Source organism: Benincasa hispida, chromosome 9 (genome assembly GCF_027475165.1).
Source record: "Benincasa hispida cultivar pf3 chromosome 9, pf3_genome.v1.1, whole genome shotgun sequence".
NCBI classification, from domain to species: domain Eukaryota; kingdom Viridiplantae; phylum Streptophyta; class Magnoliopsida; order Cucurbitales; family Cucurbitaceae; genus Benincasa; species Benincasa hispida.
Genome location: NC_143486.1, coordinates 90,804,857 through 90,831,136, shown reverse-complemented (window position 1 = coordinate 90,831,136; position 26,280 = coordinate 90,804,857). Strand labels below are relative to the sequence as shown.

The window sequence follows — 26,280 nt, the reverse complement described above, 5'->3', positions numbered from 1 at the left end:
TATAATATATAGTATCCATGTTAGGGTTTCTTGTATTTAATATAAGTGTAATATTAGATATTGAATGTCTATATGTTGTAGATGTTTAACATGTCTAAAGTTTTATAAACTGTTATAAACTTGGGTTCATTTAGAATTCATAATAAAGAACAGTTGCATGCTCACGTAGGTTAACAACTTCTTTTAATTAGTTAAAATAGGTCGTTAAACTTGTAAAACTAGAGTTACAAACTCAACCGGTATATATTCCTGTCGAAGGTTGGGGGTATTTAAGTTGCCGGTCTACGGAACACATCCTACCTGGGGATTATGGTCGAAAAATTGAGTGTTGGTAACCAGTTTTATGAGTATTCGTGAGCGATGTGAGGTAATAAAAGCATTTATCACCTAGACATGTAGGTTTAAGTCCATTTATAAGAGTTATATATGGATAAACCACACAGACTTAGGGTTATTTTTATTAGTCGAAGAGAACCTAAGTATAAGGTTACCCAAACATTAGAACACTTCAGTGGTAGTGAATAACTTCTATATGATAGAGTTATTAGAAAACTTCATCAGGAGGTTAATAACCTACTCGGTATGTTATTCTTAGCTCTCGCGTCCCTAAGAGTTCACAGTCTGGTTTTAAGCAGTACTTTGTATCATCCTGGAAGTGACCTCCCTTTGGAAAGTATTTTTTAGCTTAAATTTAGATTGGGGTGAATAAGAGGAAGTTGTTCGATCAGAGATCAAGGGTATGATTTCAACTGCCACGTCTCCATATAGTTCATACCGTGAGATTCATATGACGCTTCATGTCACCCTGGAAGTGACCTCCATTCAAAAAGTGTTTTATATGAGTCAATATCAAGGTGAATGGAGGAAGTAGTTCATAGTAAGTGGGTGAAGGAAATGTGTCAACATATCCTGCGGTCTCCTCCGTTAGTTTGGATCGTGAGATTCCTATGTTGCGCCTGCTGGTTAGCTTTAAGCAGCCCTTTGCTAGTCGTTTAATAATGGATATCCCCTCGGAAGGTTGTAACATATGATTCGGAACAACTCAAGCTCCAGAAATGGATAGGATTTCTTTGGTCATTAGTGGCCTCTGACGTCCAAAAATGGTGGGTCTACACTTATAGAATTATTAAGTTTTAATAATGTCTGACCAAAAGCGGTACCTAAATGACTATCAGAATATGAGTTATTCTGGAGGTAGTATTTAGTCAAGAATGTCTTGATGTAGTATCATTGCAAAAGAATAATCTTGGGTAAATTATTAAAATTGCTAAAACTTGATTGGATATTAAATTTGAGAATGACAAGTTCAATAATACAATTGTTGACGTCAGATGAATTTATCGGGGATAATTACGAGAATTAGAAATCAAATTTGAACACGATACTTATGATAGACAATTTACGTTTGTCTTAACTAAGGACTGTCCTCCCATTCCTAGCTCTAACACAAACCGAAATGTTCGGGATGTATATGACAAATGGGTCAAGGTTAATGATATAGCATGTGCTTATATCCTCGCCAGCTTATCTGATGTGTTGACAAAAGAAGCATGAGGATATGAGTACTGCAAAAGAGATTATGGAATCGCTACGAGGGATGCCATTAAGCACATTTACAACAATCGCATCAAAGTGGGAACCAATGTTTGTGAACATGTCCTAGACATGATGGTCCAATTTAATGTGACAAAAGTAAACAGTGCTCACACAGACGAGAAAAGTCAAGTTGGTTTTATACTAGAATCTTTTCTGAAGAGTTTTCTGCAATTTTGAATGCATTAATGAATAAAATTTGACTACTCTATTCAATAAGCTACAGGCTTACCAGATAATGTTGAGAACAAAGGGTTTGATGCCAGAAGTAAATGTTACTACTGTCGAGAAGTGAGGAATGTCCTCCAAGCCTGAAGTTGCTTCCTCTTCAAAGAGTAAGAGTATTCTTGTAAAGAAAGGGAAAGGGAAAGGGAAGAAGAAGCCTTCTGGATTGAAAGGCAAAGAGAATGCTGCAAAGGGAAATGTTTCCACTGCAACGAAAAAGGCACTAGAGGAGACACTGCCCTCAATATCTTGTCAAGAAGAGAGCAGAGAAAAGGTAACCAGGCTAACTTGACCCTGGGACCATTTGCTCAGCTCATCTAGTGGGAGAAGTTGCTACTTGTTTTTAATTGTCAAAACTTGTATAGAACAAATTGTATATATTTTTGTGATAAATGACATGTTCATTTTCAAAAATTATGTTTGTTCTAGTTGAAAGAAATCGGAAGCGAGATTTCTATGAGTAGCAGAACAAGACTATTCCAAATTACAATCATGAATGTATATATATTTACAGTCGACTTGAATACAAGCGGTTATACTATTACAATGTAGAAATTACAGCATGAACAATAAATGAACAAGGGAAAGAACTCTACGACCAATAACAGAAGTGTCTCCACGCTCCTATGCGCACTCTGATTTCTCGAATAAAAGCAACCACGAACGCCCGATCTACAGGACCGCAACACCGCACGAACTCGGCACGAACACTTTGTGCTCGTCCTCAACGAACTCCACGGTCATGAATTCCTCCGCAACACGAGCGGCCTCCAGAAAATCTCAACAGTGTCGAGTTGATTCTGACACCACCAACAAGGCTACCTTGGTATTCTCGGTGTGAGAATCCAGAGGGTGGGCTCTGTTCGAACTTGGTATAAGGCAGACGAACGGAGGAAACAATGATCGCATACACGACTGGGCAAGTGGGAGAGGGCAGAGACCTATCATATAGGTCGATGCCCAATCGTTTAAATAAAGCTATGGGATCGTCTAGCAAAAGCTATGTGATCGTTTAGCTCAGTCTGTCACCTACAGACACTACACGATCGTTTAGCTTGGGCCAGCGATCGTCTAGTAAAGCTATGCGATCGTTTAGTAAATACTGCACGATCGTTTAGCTTACACCTGCACAATCGTTTAGCTCGCCCAGCTATCGTTTAGTAATACGAATTGACTTGACGACTACATGAGTTTCTTTTGCGCAAGAGAAAACTCAAAATCCTTTTCAATCTTTTGTAAAAAACTTTTTATGAAAATAGGAAATCACTTTCCTTTTAAACTCACGGTTACCATGATCTAATAACCACCCACTACTTTGGTTATTTAAAAGAAAAAGTATTATAATAATTAATCTTATTATAAACATAAATGATAGCCAACTTATCATACTATATTTAAAACCTATAGTTTTAATATTTCATCTCATGAAACATATAAACCATAGTTCTTTTTCTATTACATGGTACTCAATGTAAATCTCATTTACATCAATCCTCCACTAGATGTATCTTATACATCATACCGTTTATATCATATATAATCAAAATACCTCTTGTCAATTTGAACATTTCAAATCAACACCAAGAACTGATCTTCAACATGAATCCAAGCTATCAAGAGGACCTCATGGACCTGTAGCTCCAAAGCTCAAACGGTATGTGAATAACTAATTAAACTCTTTAGTCACAGAATCCACCATCCGTTAACTGCCAGGCACTCCACTAAAGACCCATAATTGAACTCTTCTTACTATAGATATATTATGTGTCCATTTTAACCAATCAGCAGTGCGACAACCCTTCACAGATCGCTCGTAAGTACAGTTAGGCCAATAACCATTATGCCCTTGTAGTTACATTTGTCTCCTTAAATACCACTGTTCCCTCTAATGAACATAAATCATAGTCCTACTATGATTGAGTTTTCTCTTCCAAAGAGAACCTGTGGCCACTATGTTCAAGCCCCGGAATCAGCCCTTAAGGGAGCAATCCCTCTACTTATCCCTACTTCAGGAAATGAGTGAATTTCATATTATGGATTGAGTTCCCAACTCCCAGATCAGACAAGTTCCCAAAAAGGTAGGCATGTTGAGTTGGAAATCTGGCCACTCTCACCCTTATTAATCAAAGGACTGCCCTCAAAGTCAAGAGTTCCCAAAACACTCAAGATTGAGGTCGTGTCACCTATGGTCATTGATAACGATAGAAATGTACGTTATTACAACACAAAGTTATAAAACAATGCAGGATTGCGATGATAAAAATATACAATAATGCGTCCAAAAGCATTAAGTTCACAACATTACGATCGAATGCATCCATCGCATTAAAACAACTAACTTATGTATTTTTGTGCAGAAAATACGTTGACACAAGGCGGAAATGCGATCCAAAGAAATTAACGTTCGAGCGCATTAAGAGATTGTGTTGACGCAAGGCTATACGATCATTTGTGCTCGCGAATATCTGCTCAAGAAGATTGTCGCATAGAGCCGGCGCATCTGGGTTAAAAGCGTAATAAATCACGATGAGATACAAAGTTGATGACGGTCGATTCCGAATTAAGTTGACAAGCCGTTAATGACCTACTGTAGCAAGTACACTCAACTTTTCGATGAGAAATAATCGGCGCATCAGACAGAGAATTAATGTCATCCTATCAGTGCAATCATAAGAGAGAAGAAGCCTTTCACCCCGAAGATCTATAAATATTGATGGACACCTTTAGTGAAAGAGTTCGCCAGTTTTGAGAGTTCACCATTTAGACGATACTTAGCCTTGTTCTTAGTTTCTTATACTTAGAAGGCGGAGCGAGCGAAGGGAAGACACACCGGAAGATCGCCCTGGTCAGCTCGAGAAAGTGCTAGAGAGCATGGAAAAACAGAGAGAGGGCCGACTTTTGCGAGAGCTAGAATATCTTTTGAGCATAGTAGAGAAGAACAGTGTAAAAGACTTGGGAAGCAAGAAATTTCTACCAGGCTCTTTATTCTTATTCTGTATTGTCATTCTGTATTTCGATTATATATCTATAAAATGGAACTTTCTTATCTACATCTATTCACTCTCTTTAAAACACGCATGAGTAACTAAATCTATCGAATGAGTTGAAAAGTACTTAGCAACATGACCTAGGATTTTCATCGCATGCGATCATCTCTTCTTATATTGTGTCCATCACCCCTTTAGAGCTATTCGAGAGTGAAACTAAAGAAAGAACCTAAGACTTGAGAGAACTAGGTTAGAATCTAGACTCGAGAGAGCAAGATTAGATCTACATAAGCAAGAGATAGAGACTTAGAGATAAGCTCTTTTTGTCAACATGCATCGAATGCACCCTAGAGATAGGTTATGGTATTATGTGGTTGCCTTATATGTGTGTGTGTCAATCGTCATCGCATAGACAAGAATAGAGGCTTATGTGTAAGTCCTATAGACATCATTGCATATATCGCATGCATTCTAATACTAGAAGCCGTAGCATTTGCGTTGAAAGATGATTTGTTGTTGTATGTGTGTAGCATGATCGCATAACATGAACACAATCCTAGGAAGTGTTAGCTAAATCCCTTCTCAACGCATTCCGCCGCATATTTATCGCATCTTTCGTAATATTAACTCTTTTCTTAACTCCGCCGCATACATTTTATACTATAAACAACAACCCAACCAACTCTTTGATTTATTGTTACCACAAATTGATCCAAAAATTACCACCACATATTGTTTTCCTTAGTCCCTGAGTTCGACCATCGGCTTACCAGACAACTCAGTAGGGTTTATACTTAGATCTTACTGAGAAAACTTGCATGCTCAACGCATTTTCCATCAACGTAATCCCTACCATTATTTCATCGCATAAAATAACGCATCAGTCATTTAGGTGAGATGTAAGTCTCTAGTATCAACGGCGTTATATACAGAGTCTAGTCATCTCGTGGTCCAGATATTATACAAATTTTTTGTATAGAACACCCCCGCTCCATGTCTCCACATGAATTGTCAGGATCTACCATCTGTAGTAGTTTACAACACTTGCAAACCTCTACAAAGCGGGTCGTATCCGTAGCGTTACCAGGATCAGGTATCCCACCTTAATCCTTATACTACAGACCTATTTAGGTTATCACTTAAGGCATGATCCACTTGTATATCACATATACATGCTTAAGTTCACATAAAATAACCAAGGAGTTTTGTTTATTGGATATGAGTAGATGCCAGAATTAAATAATATTTATTTTATTTATTGAACAATGTGTATCTTTACAAAACAACGAGACTCCGGGAGAATTAGGACACCAATCCCAAAACTAGCAACCTCTGTTGAGAATCAAATTATTAAATGTCATTTGTAGATATTCAGATATCTAATTTGCTAGATCAAAGTATAGAAAGTTTAAAGATTTCTAGATCTGACTGTTAACAAAGAGTTGTTGAGACGTTTCAGATGCATCTTGCTTAAAGAGTTGAGAGTACCTCAATGTAGTGGGAGGAAAGTGTGATTCTTGGCCATTATTGAGATTAAGATACAATCCCCTTATAGTTTTACCTAAAGCCTATTGTATACTAAAATGTTTACAATAATTCTCTCAGCTAAAATGCTTGAGAATTACCTAGTAGGACTAGGAATACCAAATAACCTAGGGAAAATGGGAGAAATATCGGGTATAGAGATACCGAATGGTAAAAGATGGGTATGAGATGCCCTAGTTTATTGTATTTCTCTATAAAACTCAGAAACTCAGTCTTATATATCGGATTTATAAGTTACCACTTGAGTTTTAGTCTAAATAGGAGTCTGTTGGTTTTTATGTCCTAAAACTCGTGGTATGTAAACAATGGAGCTTATTCTGAAAATTGAATAAAGGTGTTATTAAATAGATCTATTGCTTGAATAGAAATCCAATAAACCGAAAAGTTCCTTGACTATTGGATGAGTACTTGAAATTTATGTGGAGACATAAAGGTGGATCGGGTTCGAGTAAATAGTCAAAATGATCTATAGTATATGAATAAAGTTGGGTATTCTGGTAACACTATTGGATACGGCTTGCTCTGTACTTGTTACAAGGAGTTGTAAAGTGCTACAAAAGAAGTGATCCTAATTCGTTCATGTTGGACATAAGGAGTGGGGGTGTCCTTGTGCAAAAGAGTTTGTACAAGATCGGACCACGAAATGAGTCACTCTTACTTTATAACGTTATTTACTGTTTAAGACTGACTATTTCAAAGCAATAACCTAGGTAACTTGACCTTAATCCTGAGCTAACTATGAACTCCTGTTTATCTGGGATTGCTTTTAGATTTGCATAGGTAAGGGTTGGCTCAATAGTGCTGGCTCAATATGTCTGCCATTTCAGAGGTAAGACCAGATAGATAGCTGGGGACATAGGGTACAAGAGGGAATTCACTCCTACCCGCTTTAGGAATAGTAGAAAGGTTGTTCCCTTAAGTGCTGATTCTGGAGCTTAAACAAGGGATCCTGCCCTCTCATTTGGTATGAGAGGGACTCGATTTTGTGATTGGATCACAAAACAATTGTTCATTAGGGGATCAGTAGGGACTTAAGAAATAAGAGATAATTTCAGGGGTAAAACAGAGATTTGACCCAACCGTTATTACGAACAACCTGTGAAGGGTTAACGTACTAATCATGGTTATATCGAATGGACATAATATATCTACAGTGAGGGGAGTTCAACTATGGGCTTTAGTGGAGTGACCCATTAGTTAACGAATGGGAGTTAGATTGGTCTAATGAGTTTAGCTGATTAATCTCAGATCGTTGGATCCCATGATCTATAGGTCCATGAGGTCCTCCTACTAGCTCAGAAATGGATTAGCTCTAGAGTAACGTGATAAGTTAATTTGCAACGTTCAAATTAGAATCAAACGGAATTGGAGAAAACATGTTTAAATATGATTTAAATATATGATGATGAATTTGTGTAAAAATTAATTTAATATCGGATATTAAATTAATTAGAATTATTTAAATTGTTTAAATAATTATTTATTAATTTTATTAGAAAATTATTTTATAAAATTAATAAATTTTGATTTTAGAAATAAAATATATTTTTAAAATCAATTTTGGATTTTTGGAAATTGAAAAATTACACAAACTTGAAAAATGGGTTTTTCAAAGTTCATCTTTAACTAGGTTACAAGGAACCCACCACCTCTTCTTTGGTTTACTCCAAGCATGAGCTGCATTCCATGCAGCACATCTCTTTGCATGATAGTCTGCAATACATTGAAGAGATTGGAGTGAAAAATAAAGGAGGAATTGACTGAATTTTTGCTGAAAAATTCGGATAAAGAAGTTGTTCTTCAATGGGTTGGTTCAGTGAGCTTTCTCCATATTTCCTTTGATTCCAACTTATTTTGAGTCCCACAACTCAATCTAGAGCACCAAGAGAATAGTAGGGAAGATCTTGTGGTGGTCTACACAAGGATTCAGATGATTTAGCAGCTAGAAATAGAGATGTCGTTGGTGGCCAAGGTATGTTCTTGAAACCCATTATACTCTATTTTTAGCATGTTTCTTTTCAACCAAAATTAATGAATTAGAGTGCTTATGGATCCTGATTTCTTCTGCTACGTGATGGTGTCGATCCAACATTACCCTGTTACAACCCCGACACCACTTGACCCTAATGTTTTCCCGATTTTATTTGATGGTGTTCCTCTCGAAGATGTCACTTTCTACCGTCAACTTGTTGGTAGCCTGATTTACCTATTAGTGACTCATCCCAATATTGCATATGTTGTTCACATTGTAAGTCAGTTCATGGTTGCCCCTCGAACCATTTATTTTACTGTTGTTCTCCATATTCTTCGTTATGTCAAAGAGACTCTAAGACATGGCCTTCAGTTTTCATCCCAGTCATCCCCGGTTTTATTCGGCTACTCTGACGCTGATTGGGCTAGTGATCCTACTGACCGACGTTTTATTTCAGGTTATTGTTTCTATCTTGGCTAATCTCTTATTTCTTAGCAGAGTAAGAAACAAAGTGTTGTCTCTTGCTCTAGTACGGAGTCTGAGTATCGTGCCTTGGTTGATGCTACGTCAGAGTTATTGTGGCTCCGTTGGCTTCTTGTTGATATGGGCGTTCCTCAGCTATCTATCAATCCCTTCACTATGAAAATCGTAGTGCCATCCAGATTGCTCCCAATTACGTTTTTTCATGAGCGTACCAAGCATATTGAGAATGACTATCATCTTCAGAGAAAAACTCTTCTTTTACGTGTTGATTCTACTACTGAGTAACCTGCTGATATTTTCACCAAAGCTTTGTCTTCTTGGCACTTCCTTCTGTTGCTTAACAAACTCAAGTCGATTCCTATATTACCACCTCGAGTTTGAAAGATGGTGTTAGACGTATAAATATTTAGACTTAGTCTTTGTGGTTAGGAAGGTTAGAAATTCTTTAGGGGGGGTTGGTTGATGATTTTTAAGGACTATTCTTAGCCCCTTGAAGGTGTATTTATACTCATATTTCTCTACACAAATTAACTTGTGAAATACATCTGTAATACACTTGAATCGGTCACCAAAAGCCATGGTTGGGCTATTATTCGGATGTAGATTTCATTGCCTTAGTCTGTCTAAGTTTCTATTTTTATTCCTTGGCCTCCTCCCTCTTTAAACTCTCAATCTTGAAAATCTACCCATAACAGAATCTTTTGAACCATTTCTAAACAAGATGTACTAATATCATTCATGATTTACTACTTACAAATACCAAAGGTTGAAAGTGGTATTCCATTAGGAAAAATTAAAAGGATATGGTACTTTTAGAAACTATTTAGAAAAATATTATTGTTTTCAAACTATTTGTAAAAATATTGTTGTTTTAAATAAGTCGAGGGTTGAAAATTCGGCCTAGATAGGTCGAATTTTGAATCCTCGACCTTCCTTTCTTTTTAAGGAAAATATTGTTGTTTTCAAACGGATTCTGTCATCTCAGCAAGTCTGACTAAATAACGAGCTAATGAATCTCCTTCTTTTTTCCGCTAACGAGCTAACGAGCTAATCAAATTCGAGAGCGAGATTATGAGAGACAGCGAGAGTTTGAGAGAGTGAGAGAGCGAGAGAGCGAGCAGCTCTTTCAACTGCCGCCTAATCTCCCAACATGATACACAAGGAATCTTTTTATGGCGGTTCTTCCTTCTAATGACCGGCAAGGAGAAAGAGTTTTGATTCGAGGCGGATCCCTTTTTTGTTTGCCTTTACGAGTTGAGTAAACAAATCGAGAGTGTGAGTGTGAGCGTGAGCGAGAGCGAGATTTTGATAGAGAGCGAGAATACCGTACAAATTTCCCTTTTTTTCCTTTTTAATTATTACACATTCCACCTTCTTCTTTCTAATCCTTTCTTCTTTTTTTTTAAATTTTCTATTTTATAAAAAAAAAAATCTAAAAATATTTATTATTTTATTTAAACTCTAAAAAGAATAAATTAAAAATAATAATAACTCATAAAAATTAAAAAAATGTAAATTAAATATCTTATTTATATAAAAATAATTACAAAAATCAATGTGTCCTACAAGGCGGACGTCGTCGATTTCGAGCTGGTTGTCATCGTCGACTTCGAACTTGAGGTTGCTCGGGTTCTTCTTGATGTTGCCCTGGTACCTCTGCAGGCGCTTCATAATATAAATATTCATTATGCTCTCCACGACCCCGACCATGTCCATGCACGTATGAAGACAAAGGACCAGCCTCTAAGTCATAATGTCCTGAACCAAATACTGGCATCATCATCATCGGACTAACATAATCAATTTGACTCTGCGTCTGCGTTATAGGAGGCAACTCTTCCACATTATGTGCAACCTCATCAAACTCATCCTCTTCCCGAATAGGTCCTCTACGTCTAGGAGCTGGTGAAGGAACAATAGGTATATCGTACATATAATGAATTTCCTCCATATAGCTTTGGTTGTCACTAGATATAGCAAGAACCTGGTTCGGATCATTCGCAACCTCATGGAGTCTACTGTTGTTCGATCTCTGTGAATTATAAAACAATTAGACAATATTTAAAATAAATTTAAATTAAAAAAATTAGATAATATTCATTCATTTACCAGATGACCCACAACTGCTCCCGGACGAGTGATGTAGCGCCTTGTGATATTATTATACCAATGAATATATTCTGGAGTGACATCTGTGTCAAACTATTCAAGAGAAACCCCCAATGCAATAAACCTTGCAGATAATGCCATCACATTACCAAATGTGCAACTTTTTCGGACCAATCTCCAGTCTTAGGTCAATATTATGCAGTTCGGGTTCAGTATTACAAGGCGATGGGATATCCTGCTGAAAACCGAATTGTCTTATCACTCTATCAGGAAAATGCCACTCACCAATGTGAAAACATATGGGAGGACTCATCGTCCGCTATATGTTTTGACCATCCGTACAAAAATTAGGCAAAGTATGCACAATAATTTTGTACGCCTCCCAAATAACCTGAAACACAAAATATTATATTAGAGAATATTAAAGACAAATACAATAAAAATGTGAATAAAATAATCAATTAGGTTTAGTGTAATGTACCTGTTCAGGTTGAAGCAGATCAAACATGTATCTATACTGGTTGACTACATGTGTGGCTGTCCTAGTCACACAAATTTTGTCTCTCCACCTAAATTTTTAAATTGATAATTTAGAATTTAAATTAACTAGATCAGTGATATAAAAATTAAATTGAATTAAAACAACATACCGAGAACCGTAGGCTCATCCAACTAACTGAGCGTCATTAACATGATGTAGCTGTGGAGCCATTGTTGGAAATCATTCCCAAGTCGATAGTTGCAAAAGTATGAGAGGCCCAACTATCTCTCGAACCTCAGGTCTTGTTGCTTTGCATAGTTGTCTATACAACCATTCCAAGCATGCTCCACCTCACAAATACCACCCCGCATCATGGAGGTTAGTTAACAGTGGCAGGAACATCGAGTGAATAAAATATCTTGATTTATCTGAAAACAGACTTCCACCCATCATTTGTAGTATATATGCTCGCGCATATCTTATGACGGTTTTCTCGTTTGCATCATCTGTGAGCTCACGAAATTGTGTTCCTAACTATATTAAACTTAACCTCAATCCTTTAATCTTGTCGGCAGGTGGGGTCACACCGAGGTACAGTTGACAAACTTCTAACTAGTCATCGTACATCACTCCGGTGACCAGCTCACCGTCAACAGGTAACCCCAACAACACTTCTATGTCTTGTATAGTGATAGTGCACTCTCCAATAGACATATGGAATGTATGCGTCTCGGGCCTCCATCTCTCGACCAAGGCTGTGATCAGATGCCAGTCCAACTGAATTTGAAACTGACACTCGACACGATAAACATAAACTGACACCCGAAAAGTTCACGTTATCACAACGAGATAGATTGGACAGAACCAGCTACTTGATAACGATGTGGATTTTGTAACCAGTTAGGACATAATCGAAGGAAGTGTCCTTCGTTACTAAGACGGGCTCCAGATAGTTAGGAATTGAATAATAAATAATTTTTTATTATATATTCATTTTATTGTATATTCAATTTTTTTATTATAATTTATTGTATATTCAATTTATTTATTTTTTTTGTAATCAATAAAGTTTTACATTATAATAATCTAATATATTCAATTTATAGGATAATAATCTAATATATTCAATTTATTCAATTTATTCAATTTATTGTCTAATGATTATTCAATTATAGTATAATAATCTAATATATTCAATTTGTTGTCTAATGATTATTCAATTATAGTATAATAATCTAATATATTCAATTTATTGTCTAATGATTATTCAATTATAGTATAATAATCTAATATATTCAATTATAGTCTAGTGAATATTCAATTATAGTCTAATGATTATTCAATTATAGTATGATTATTAGCTCTTTTTTTCTCTTTTTTTATATATATTTCTATGGAAAGTTCAAATAAAGTGAAAATTCTCACTCTCTCCTAAGATCTGGCTCTCTCACTCTCGTTCTCTCCTAAGATCTCGCTCTCTCAGTATCGCTCTCTCCTAAGATCTCTCTCTCTCGATCTCGCTCTCGCCCTCTCGCTCTCTCCTAAGATCTCGCTCTCTCACTTTCGCTCTCTCTCAATATCTCGCTCTCTCTGTTATTGTTGTTATTTTTCCATTAATGATTACTAGCTTTCATTTCTTCTGGAACAATCACAAACACTTTTTTTATTATGGATCTACTTTTTTATTCGTAGACAAAGCTAATTCGGAATTGTCTTTCATTCCAAGGCATAACTTGTATCCATGCGCTTCATATTCGCCTGGAGTTCGCTCCCAGAAATATAGCCATCCCCACCTCTCACGTCAATCCCACAAGCCTCCGTCTAATTCGAAATGATAACAAAATGCATAGGTTGTTAGAAGCAGCTCGAGTACACAGATACATATAGTATACCATCTCATTACTTTATTTCCTCTATGAGGGAAAAAGAAAAGTAATAAATCTGCAATCTCGAGGGTGGATGTGTGACGAAACTTCAACCTTCGACAACCTAAGCGAGATTCGCGAGATTTCCCTTGTCGAGGGTTGAAGTTTCGGCTTATGTATTGTTTCCAAGTTTTTCTTGGTTTGTCGAGTTCTCAACGTTCGACCTCCACATTAGTCGAGTTCTCAACATTCGACCTCTAGCCTCGGATTCCCAAAACAACAATATTTCTCTAATAAGTTTCAAAACAACAATATTTCTCTAATAAGTTTTGAAAACAATAATATTAATATTAAAGGTTCTATTCCATTACATAAATAAATAAAATAATATGGGGCTAGTCCCATAAGATCCGCAATTGGATGGAAGAATCTGTGGAGTATGCAGATTGAAAGAAACAAAACAAAAGAGAGAGAGCAGAAGATATGGTATCCTTTCGGAATCTTTTGAGTTTTGAGAGGTGACACCCTCTTGACATTGACGGCTACCCAATTTCACTATAATATTCTTTTTTTCTATTGTTCTCTATGATTTAATTCAAATTATTTTCTTTACCTAGTCTAATTATATAACACGCCATACTTCAGCTGAAAAAGTTCAAATAGAATGGAAAAGACTAACAAGTAATTAAGTTAAATTTAAGAAATGAATATCCAATTAAGATGTAAAGTGAAATAATTGTAACCATACTTTAAAGTGGTGCGTTCCTTTGTCAAAGAATGGATGACAATGGGAAGCACTCATGTCATGTGAAAACATATGGTATATTTTTATTGGGATTATTATTGACATGTTGCAACTTGCATTTTCTTTCTGCAACTAAAAAAAAATAAGATGTTTATTTTTAAAATTCGTAACAAATTAACCAATAATTACATCACCAAATAATAACCAACAATGGCTCTAAAATGAATGTGTGTGTGTATATATTGGGAACATTTTATATATATTTTTATGTGCATGTGATTAAAATTTTAATTCTGTTTCAAAAATCGTAGTATTGTTTTCTATAACCAATTTCAAGATGGAAGAATAAAAATGAAACTTTTCCAAATATAAAAAATATAATTAAAATCTATTATAAAGTTCAACGTATTTTCCGTAAATGGCAAATAAATTTGTATTAGATAGGACAATTAGCAAAAATTTCAACTAAAATATGATAGTAATTACAATTACATCTTGAAACTTTCAATTATAAAATGTGAACTCTCAATCTTATACAAGTGTTCAAATTAGACCTTCAAACTTTCATAATGGTAGAAAGTGTAATAATTGTATAAATTTGAGAGTTCGTAATTTTTATCACTTGGGTTCAATTTTTACTACTATTATAAGTTTGAGGATTCAATTTTAAAATTTATAAAAGTTTGAGGGCTTAATATCTACGATTAAAAGTGTAATGGTGTAATTACAACTACCATCATATTTTAGAATTTTTTTTTTTGTAATTTATAAAAAAAATTAGGTTTAAATACGACTTTAGTCCTTATAATTTCGATCTTAGTTTATTTTGGTCCTTCTACTTTCAAATTGTTCATTTTGGCCCCTATACTTTCAACTTTGATTCATTAAAGTCCCTATACTTTAAAAATGTTCATTTTAGTCCATATACTTTTAACTTCAGTTGATTTTGGTCCTTATACTTTTAAAAAGTTGTCATTTTGGTTCCCTCATTTTCACTTTTAAATAATAAAAATGGTTACTTTTTTAAAATCTCAAAGACTAAAACGAGTCAAATTGAAGGTACAAGAACCAAAATGAATATTTTTAAAAATATAAAGAATAAAATGAACTAAAATTGAAAGTATAAGAATTCAAATAAATATTTTAAAAGTATATATCAAAATGAATAAAAAAAAATATGAAAAATTTTTAAGAAAAAAAAAAAGGAGAAAAATAAGCCGCCAATCCAAACGTGAGTGCGCCACTAATTGTAGGCTTATGGCACACGATTGAATAATATATATATATATATTTCTAGAAGTGATAATCATTCCAGACTTTTAAGGGATAAGATTGATATTTTTAATTAATTGGAAATTAGAGTTATTAATGCGAATCATGTCTGAGTCATCAACCAACCCAAACGCATCCGACAAGCGTTCTTATCATGCCATGCCATGTCATGTCGATTGCAATTTGGAATCTTCCCGTGTCTTTGGAATGTGATGGAATCCACTCCCTCTCCATAAATTGCAACTTTAGCTGTTCTTTGACTGAGGAGTTTTCACTCATCAAAATTACAATATTCAAAATCCATCTTTGTTATCTAAACATTTTTCTTAAAACATAAGTTATTCTCGAATAATAGGTATCCAGTTTTCTTTTCTTTTCTTTTTTCTTTCCTGTTTTTTTATTTTATAATTAATTTTATTTTTAATATACTCAATTAATTAACTATTTAGTAATATATTTATTTCTTTTAGTAAATCAAGAGTAATCTATTAAACTATTTACTTAATTTATTTTTATAAATAAAAATTTATTAAATCAATACATTTACTTATTTACATAAATTATTAATTAATTAGCTAATCATATCTTAAATATATTTGATTAGTAAATTAGAATTAGTTAAATTAAGTTAGTACAAAAAAGAATTTAAAAAATTATAACCTCTTCCACTTTATTTTTTGTTTATTATTTATTTAAATTATAATGAACTCTACTCAGCTAAAATTAGATAATTTTTTGTAATAAATGAATAATTGTGTACTTATTTTATTCATTTTTATTGATAAAAATATATTAAATTAATGTGATTATGGGTATTTATTTAAAGATAAAAATTAATTATTTTTAGTATTAGTTTCAAATAAAAATATTAATTTTAATATTAATTATTTTAACTTAGTATAAAAATTAATTTTAGTATTAGCTATTTTAACTTACCATTTTTTAATAGGACTGCGTAATGAGTTATCCAATTAAAATGACTGTTTCATTATTAATTAATTAATCTATTAAAAATAGTTCTATAAAATAAATACAAACATAATTTGTTATCACGATATTTATATACACGACAAAACATAAAAAAAAATTAAGAAATTATCATAGATTCAATTCATTTTCAAAACTTATTTTTATAAGTGTCTACAATATTTTTTTTAATATATATTTTTGTATATAAGATTTAATAATGAAACTTTTGGACTAAAATATTGGGCGGTTAGAGAGAGAATGTGACATTGGAAAAAAAAATCTAGAGAAGCATCTTTAATGTAGGAGAGAGAAAATGCATTTATTAATTGATACTTTATTTCTTTCGTTTAATTAGAAAATGCATTTATTAATTGATATTTTATTTCTTTCGTTTAATTAGAGAGAGAAAATATATTTATTGTTGAGATTTTATTTATTTTTTATTTAATTGGAGAGAGAACGTGTGCATAATAAAATTTTATTTTCTATTTACGTTGGTTTTATGTATCAACTTATTAGTTTATTTGGTAGATTCGTAGTTATTTTAAATATACCTTAGAACATTTTGATTAGATATTTGAAAATATCCTAATCAATATATGAAATATACCACAGTATATAAATTAGAATTTGACTCAATGCTTGATATAAATCACAGTATAAATCAATATATGAAATTTATCACGATATATAAATTACATATTGATTTAATATTCGACATAAATCACAATATATATCATAAATTCATTTACATCACAATATAAATATTATATATACCATTTAGGTAGTAAAAAACTCAAAAAATTAAAACGTGTATATAGCAGAATACATGAAGTCTAAATAATAATAATAATTTATATCAAATAGATGAGTGTATATATATCACAATATATATCAAATTTCCTATAACGATGCAAAAAGCAAGGAAATAGGTATTTGAAAAATATTATGATTTAATATATTTATCCTAAAAGACACATCTCATTTAAAACTTTTTTATCTTTCTTATTTTTAAAAAAAAATGTATAATTAATTTATTGTTGAGACTAAATGGTAATTTAATTTTATTGTAATTTTTTAAGAAAGTTAAACATTCTTGTAAATAAGAAAAAACTTGAACATTAATAAAATATAGGTCTCTTAGTAGTACTTAATATATAAGCTCATTTTTTAATTCCACCAACCTTATTTTCATGCAGGTTATTTCTAAACATTTTTATCTGATATATTTAAAACATCAAACCAAACCATTCCTTAGAATATATATATTTTTGAAATAAAAATAGAAAATGAGAACAAAAATTATCAAAAAATGTCGAACACGCTTATTGATTATTACAGAAGATCCTTAAGAAATAACTAAAAAGAAAAAAAGAAGAAGATAGAAAGATAGAAAGATAATAAAATGAGTGATCAAAACAAATTTGTCAATCTCGTCCTTATTGATGATTCCTCTCTAAAATGTAACTATTTAATTCTGAGGTTATTACAGAAGATTGATTTAAACTTAAATATGTAAGGTCAAATTTGTAAGGTCAAATTCATTCTTAATATTATTAATATAAAATTCGTTCTTAATAATATTATCAACATCAAATTTAATGTTATTTATATAAAATAATATTAGAAAAATTATTTTAAATCAAACAACTTTGAAAATATTTACAAATAATAAGAAAATATTACAGTCTATGTACGATAGACTGCGATAAATTACCATCTGTGTCTATCATGATATGGATAGACACTAAAAGTAGTCTATCATGATCTTCATATTCTATCGCAAATAAACAGTAAAATTTTATTATATTTATAAATATTTTAATTCATTTTTTTATATTTGAAAACAACTCATAATATTAACTATAAAACATTTATTTAGTATTTATTTGTTTTATTTTGGATTTCATTTGCATTTTTATTTATTAGAAATATAAAAGGCATTCGAATGATCAACGTATATATCATTTCGATTCTAGATAGAAGTAAATAACATCAGTGATTTTTTATTACTATATTATTTATAAACAATATTAAAACAACAACAATAATAATAATAACATTTCAAATCAAGCTCATTTTTATTTCTAGTAAATTGGGATGTTTGAACTTTCAAATAACATCAGTGATTTTCTATTCCTATATTATTCATAAACAATATTAAAATAATAATAATAATAATTATTATAACATTCACAATTCAAATCAAGCTCATTTTTATTTCTAGTAAATTGGGATGTTTGAACTTTCATATTTGTGTATGTCTGATACTAAAGTTAAAAAATGACTGATAAATTACTAACTTACAAAATCCTAAAATAATCCCCATAGTTCATGTAACGACCCAATCTTTTGAGTATTCTGATAAGGGTCGTTACTCATAATTACACATTTACATTCAAAATATTTTGACCATTGAGGAAAATAAATTTCATTAAAATAATAAAGTTAGTTTTTCAAAATAAATAACAAATAAGTAAAACATTTGTTTGGGACCCTTAAAATAATGAAGAAAAAAAATAACTTAAACCAATAAAATTTTGACCAACATTAAGTTTCAAATCAAAACTTTCAAATAGCTTAAAAACGTAAACTGAGCGGAAGCGATTTACATGTCCCATATGGCACGATCACATGTCCCTCTCATCACCCGCCGGTCCGTTCCTATCATTACCTGAAAAACATAAATTAAGAAAGGTTGAGTATAAAATAATCAGTAAGTGATCCCATTACCGGGATCAGGCTATGCATCCACGAGCAAAGAAAGATAGCTCGTGGCTCATACAGCTACATCGATTTTTTATGATGAAAGGAAAACCAAAAGACGTACTATCTTGCCTTGAAATGCATATCTAGCGGCCCGTAGGCACACCGTCAAACATGATAATAACATGAACATGAACCCGACGACCCATGCACGTCTAGCGGCCCATAGGCACACCGTCAAACTTGAAAATAACATGAACTTGAACCCATCGACTCACACATGTCTAGCAGCCCGTAGTCACACCACCAAACATGATAATAACATGAACATAAACCTGTCGGTTCACGCATGTCTAGCGGCCCGTAGGCACACCGTCAAACATGATAATAACATGAACGTAAACCTATCCGGTTCACGCATGTCTAGCGGCCCGTAGGCACACCGTCAAACATAATAATAACATGCGTCAAGGCGAGACAATAAACCGCTCTACTGGTCTATTCATGCATCACATACATAATATCAGTATTGATTAAAAATTTTAACATGCTCATAATACTTGTAACTGCTATGCAACTGACAAAACATAATGACAAACAAAATCATGCTCTAGAGTTGTAACTTTATAGGTATAATCTAGGTCGCCTGGCATGAAGGCACGGGTAATAGTATCACTTACTTCAACTTGGTAAAAAAACGCAAAACAAAATCTCCTTAGAACTTCTTGAGCACACTTGAATCAACCTAAAGTTGTGGCTTGATCCACGCAAATTCCAAAACTTGATTCAATTAGCCAATCTAATCAAGAATTAAATCCAAAATCAATAACTTAATTTTCCACCCAACAACTTACCCAAAACTTACCGATCTTTACCAATTTTCTGTAAAACGAAAGATGGTCTCTAGCTTGATGATTAATGCCTCAAAACTTCTAAATCTTGAATCTAAGTTTCACATCAAAGAGAGGTTACTTATTTAACCCAAAATTAGATGAGTGAATTTCACCTCCCAAATTATAAGGAAAATAAGTCTTACCCAAGGTTTTTCTCAAGATTCCGACAAAGATCGGGCAATGGTGGCTGATGGTGCGTCGATTCGTGGCTACCATAGATAGGAAGCGGGAGTTGCTGTCGGACAGTATAAATTTTTTAGGATTGCGATTAGTAGTGAGGGTCTTGCATGAGGAGGGTTTGCGAGAGAGAAAGGAAATTTCTAGTTTTACAGATTTTAGTCCGCAACAATTACGAACAAATCATAGCTTCAAACAATGATCCAACCGTTCAAAATGAAACTCCATATGTCTCGAACAACCAAATTTGAGCACAATCCAACGGTTCAAATTCCAAAAATCGATAATTATGTGGAAGTTGTCGCTGAAAAACCGAATTGCTTCCTCCCCAATTTTTGACATCTTTTCACGATTTCGGAAAAAAAAATCTCAATTCTTTTATATTTTTTTCAAATTTTGAAAATACAAATAAAATATTTTATCACAATATCTCCAAAATCTACAAAGATTCTATTAAATTTATAATTCAATTAACTTTTCAAATTATCTTAATTTTGGCTTCAAAAATCAAAATCAAAAGCATAAAATCCATTAATTTGATACAAATTAAATCCTTCTAAATATTTAAATTAGTTAAACCACATGAAATTAATTATCTCTTTAATTTTATTTTATTAGTTGGCCCTAAAATCTAAAATCAAAGGGAAACAAAATTCAATATTTTCAAGATAATCAGTTCATATATCTAATGAATTAAATTCAATTAATCAATAAAAGTTTTTCAATTATTTCAATTTAATCTCAATTTTCCAAATGAAAGGGAAATTTAAACTCGATAATTTTTTATAATTAACTTAGATTTTCCTAACATTCGGGATGTTACAGTTCAAACACGGTTCGTATTTTTATCAATTTTTTTTTTAAAGAAGAAGTAATTCATCAAAATTTCTCAATAAACTTCGTTTGCATAATCAGTTTGGCATATAATAATTTTATTTTATTTTTATAAATTTAGCGAAAGCTAAAACCAAAGAAAGTTGTAACTTCTTTGTTGTTGTGGTGGAGAATGTAAAAGGGAAAAAGGTAATTTATTTTTACAATCTTCTTTCCCTTTTTCGGTTATCCAGCTAATTAAGGCCACTCTTTCTCCTGGAATCTAATATTTTATTTTTTTAAATAAAGATGAATTAAGTTCCAACTGAAAAAGAAAAAATTAGGTTGGATATTCTACACAACCCCAAGTCCCATAAAATAATAGAAAACTATGGGATAAAATAAATAAATATAATGATACTTAAGAAAGGATAAAATTAAATGGTAAAATTATTAAAAATATAGTAAATTATCATTGTCTATCGATATTAAGAGAGAAATCTATTAATGGTAGATTGCTATGTCTATTGACAATAGATATTGACATCCTCTATATGTATAAATAGATTGATTATTTTTATTTATTTAAAAACAGCCTTAAAAGAAACATGAAATAAAATTTTGGGAATACAAATAGAGACCTGCAAGTGGCGGAAGTAGTCGTGGTATGAGTAGGATCCTCGCAATCGCAACACACCACAGCACGGAATCCAAAACTTTTTTTACTGTTAAGAAAATAAGAAGGAAAAAAACAAGGTTTAGAAGGAATTTGGGTTCCGAAAAAAAGGCTATATAAGGCTTTCCTCCATTGCCTAAAATGCGTCATTAGAAACACAGAGTGAAGAAGAAGGCAGAGAGAGAGAGAAGGAAACTGAAAGATGGGAGGTTGGGCCATTGCAGTTCATGGCGGGGCTGGCGTGGATCCGAATCTCCCACTGCATCGCCAACACGATGCCAAAAAACTTCTCACTCGCTGCCTTGATCTTGGCATCCACGCTCTTCGTTCCAATCATTCTGCCATTGATGTCGTCGAACTCGTCGTACGCTTTCCCCTCTTCCCCTCTTCTATTTCCTTCCCACTTTCATTCATTACATGGTCTTTCTTTTCCTAACAATTTCCTCTGGATTTTGAAGGTTAGAGAATTGGAAAACGATCCCCTGTTCAACTCCGGGCGTGGATCTGCCCTCACCGAGGAGGGGACCGTAGAGATGGAGGCCAGCATCATGGACGGCCCAAAACGGAGATGCGGGGCGGTGTCCGGAATCACCACCGTCAAAAATCCCATCTCCCTCGCCCGTCTTGTCATGGATAAATCTCCCCATTCCTATCTCGCCTTCTCTGGCGCCGAGAAATTCGCTAGGCAACAGGTTTCATTATATTAATTTCCATTCCAATTTCCTTTTTCCTGATTTCATCACTTCCACTTTTTCTGATATTTTCCATCGTCTCAGGGCGTGGAGCTTGTGGGCAATGACTATTTCATCACCGAAGACAACGTCGGACTGCTTGAACTTGCCAAAGAAGCCAACAGTATATGGGTATGCCCGCCATATGATTCTTTATTACAAATAACCGTCCGAAACAGACACACTTTTAAGATTTCTTTGGTTTTTATTTTGGAACAGTTGGATCATAGGGTTCCAAGCGAGACATGTAGCGCGAGCGTGGAGACACCATTGCAAATGAACGGCCTCCGTATAAGCGTGTACGCGCCTGAGACAGTGGGGTGCGTGGTGGTCGATACCGAAGGAAGGTGCGCCGCGGCCACATCCACTGGTGGATTGATAAACAAAAAGATGGGACGCATCGGAGACTCGCCGTTGATCGGATCAGGGACGTACGCGTGTGATGTATGTGGGGTATCGTGTACGGGAGAAGGGGAGGCGATTATAAGAGGGACTTTGGCTCGGGAAGTGGCGGCGGTGATGGAATACAAAGGGTTGGGGCTTCAAGAGGCGGTGAATTACGTGATAGAGGAGAGATTGGACGAAGGCAAAGCGGGATTGATTGCAGTGTCTAGCAATGGGGAAGTGGCGTGTGGGTTCAACACAACCGGTATGTTCAGGGGATGCGCCACAGAGGATGGGTTTATGGAAGTTGGGATTTGGTAATCTCAATAGTCAGATGAATTAAGGTTGGGATCAACTTTTCGTCTGGGTTTTAATGTTTTTAGTTTCTGTTCTCTTCTTGAAGAATCTTTTTCTTCATTTTCTGAATTCAGATGCTATGTATGTTAGCAACCAATAAAGCCCTTAGCCCTAACCTTTTGTCTAACGTTACTGGTGTCTAAAGTTTGTCTAAACTTTTCTTTTTTCGACTCTCTGGTTTTCCTTTAATCTATTTAACTCTCTCTTTAATTTGGAATTCAATGGCTAATAACTAAATTGGAACTGAAACACGCCAAGTATGTTTACATAACAAAGAACGAAAAAAAATAAAACTATATTATCACAAAGGACAACATACACACACCAAAACAAAATTATAATATACCATTTATGTGCACCACTTTTAATCATACCATATGATTAGATAATAGGGTGAGATTTTCAAAGATTGATGTAGTTTAGGTGAAATATTGAGGTTCTCAATTATGTAGAAATTTTGATAAAAGGTCAATTTCGAATAATATTTTTTGAAAAAAAATTATAATTATGAAAACAAGTCAAAAAAATATTTGAGTTAATAAATAAAAAATTTACGGCTTCTAAATCAATTAAAATATTTATTAGTATTTTGTATATTTATAATTTTTTTAAAAATAATATAAATATTGATTTATCCCATGTGGGTTGATATTAAACTCATGAATAGAGTGGAGCATAAGTATTTTTGATAACAAAATGGTTATTAAAGAGCAGGGTTTTATTTAGCATTGATGCGCATAATTAAATGCAAACGGAAAGCCGGTTTGAAAATTAGTTATCAAAGAGCAGACGTTGAGTAATTGCATTAACGTTTCCATAATTAGAAGCCTTGGGCTTGGACGCCTTTGAATCATCAAAGCAATAGCATAGATGCAAATAATGCAAAGTCGTTGTCATGACATGAGAATTAGACGTAGAAATAGCAACACAACTGTCAAAATCCTAGAAATGGAAAGAAAGAAAGTAGAAATCATTGGAATGTGAGCAGCATTTGTTAATGGGGTAGCCAATGGGTGAGATGGAAATCGTCGATACGCATCGGCCAAAAGCCCGCCCAGTTGAACTTGTGAAGGAGTGGTTAAGTGAAGCCCATCTGGTTCCAATGAAAGGCCCATTGCGTCAACAGTCATCACGTTCACTAAATCAATTCCAAATTGCCCCCTTCTTACTCCTTCTTTATACGGCCCCTCTCCCGTCGCAATACCCACCTACCAACCAAAGCACAAAAATACATTGCTGTTTTACCAAATTATCTGTAGCTTACATCTAATCTCTAATCTCTAATCTCATGCTTCCTTGCTTTTATGTAGTGAAATTAAAATTTTAATGATTTTTTTTAAACAACGTTAGTTGGTCGTTAGTTGGCCGTTAGATCATCATCCTAATCTGCTCGGACGGTCTCGCAAGTCATTATTTTAAACTAGAAAGGGGTCAAATTAGAATACAAAACCTGAATAATTGGGAGCAATGGAATCTTTAGATCGGAGCGAATGTCAGTGAAAAACTTCTTCAATCGGCTACCGTACAACTCCGAATCTTCTGCATTTTCAGTATCGCTTTCACCTTGATACCAAAGAAGCGCTTTAATTTTGCCCCCGCTCAGTACCGATGCTTCCGCTCTGCTCAATAAATGGTTGTACAGATTGGATCCCTGTTGCCACTCTTTGATTGAAGTCCCGCCGATCGCACATGGGACCAGACCGATCACCGTCCGACCGCCCGGTTTATCCATGAGAATGGTGTGGGCGAAAGGCATGCCCGGACCAATCCCGTTGGTCTTGAGAAAATCAATATCTGCGTGGAGTGGCTCGCGAGCTTCGACCCAAGTGAGATCCGCGGCGAGGCGGAGGATGGAAGGGGTTGGTGAGCATTGGGGAGGTACAACGCCGTCCCACGTGGGGCGATGGGTGACGGTGCTGTTGGTGACACCGCCTCGTCCGGCCATGTTGCTTTGTCCGGCGAGGAGGAAAATGGCGGTTGGTGGTGATGGTTGTTGAGAGGTGACCGGAATCTGGGCGGCCGTGAGAAATAATAGGCACAAGTAGAGCATTTTGATTTGGAGTGTGGCTGAATCTATCTGGCGGAAACTGAAAGAATATATAATTTGAAAACAAAGTTTTACTTTATTAAGTTTTATCTTTAGTTGTCGTCTGTCTTATTATCCCATTTCCCCACTAATTAATGAAGCAATTTAGTCCCTCTCACCTTAAACCTGCTTAGAAAATTCCAAACCGCAGTACAGTGACTATTTAAATTCCACTTGGCCTGTATGCTCTGTTATTGAATTTCAAAATCATTTTTATCATTAATTATTTGATTAAAAAAACACGTGATTATGTCTTCTTTTAAAAACTTGGCCTATTGACAAAGTAATTTCACACCCATTTATAGAACTTTTTAAATCGACCTGTTAAAAGAACAATTACAAAATAAAATATTTTTAAACTGCTGTCTGCTGGGACCGGTGGTTACGAGGAAAGGATAATATCAACAACATGACATACTGTCTTCAGCTTTAGTTTACGGAGCACTGGGCTCCTTATAGCTCTCTTTCTCTACAAAGGAATGAACCCCATACTTTTTCTTCTCAATTATTGTACAATTTTTTTAATCACCGCTAAATAATTAGAAGGTATCGTATAGGCAAAAACATGGTGACCATTATGATTACCCTTTTTGGGGTGAAATTTTTCACACGGTAATTTTAATTTAATTATCTTCAGCTATTTGGGTGATAACTTAAATTGTGGGACTGAAATTGAATTGTTGGGTTAAGATAATTCAATTAAATTTATTAGTGAAAAAGATTTGAAGATTTAATTTTAATTTTGGATGGTAGGAAAGGTTAGTTAGTTATTTGAAAATTTGCATTTAATTCAATTGGCAAAAATTGAATTTAAATTGAGAGATTTTGGAGTTTTTTTTAGTTCGGAGATTTTGGTGAAATTGTTTTAATTGGTGTTTCGTAGAAGAAAAAGAGATTTTTTTTAAGTACATATATTTAGGAAGGAAGAGGGGGAAGATACAGATATATATAATTTTGTAATGATGCATGTGGATGAAAGATGTGGCGATGTGTGGAAATGAGTGATGTTGTGGGAATGATGGTATGAGAAAATTGATGCAAGTCTGAAAATTAAAATTAAAATTATATTATTTGTTGGAAATTAAAACAATGATTATATTGGAATTATTAAAATGAATAAATAAATAATTATTTTATTTTATAGTGGAAAATGTGGATAATCAAAATTGAGAAGATACTTATTTGAAATCGAAAATTGAAGATGATAATGG

The 26,280-nt window shown here is 33.8% G+C and overlaps 2 protein-coding genes across 2 annotated transcripts; one reads left to right on the top strand and one right to left on the bottom strand.

Moving 5' to 3' along the window:
* Nucleotides 1-21,482: 21,482 nt before the first annotated feature.
* Nucleotides 21,483-23,110, top strand: ASPGB1 (N-terminal nucleophile aminohydrolases (Ntn hydrolases) superfamily protein). Its single transcript, XM_039040240.2, has 4 exons — nt 21,483-21,875; nt 21,970-22,203; nt 22,288-22,374; nt 22,462-23,110. The coding sequence occupies exons 1-4, from the start codon at nt 21,714-21,716 to the stop codon at nt 22,945-22,947; spliced, it is 969 nt and encodes a 322-aa protein (XP_038896168.1). The 5' UTR covers nt 21,483-21,713; the 3' UTR covers nt 22,948-23,110.
* A 648-nt stretch (nt 23,111-23,758) lies between these two features.
* LOC120086864 (putative carbohydrate esterase At4g34215) lies at nt 23,759-25,180 on the bottom strand. The gene is made up of 2 exons (XM_039043682.2): nt 24,434-25,180; nt 23,759-24,191 (listed from the first exon to the last, which is right to left on the bottom strand). Exons 1-2 carry the CDS (start codon nt 25,031-25,033, stop codon nt 23,877-23,879), a joined length of 915 nt encoding a protein of 304 aa, XP_038899610.1. The 5' UTR covers nt 25,034-25,180; the 3' UTR covers nt 23,759-23,876.
* Nucleotides 25,181-26,280: the final 1,100 nt, after the last annotated feature.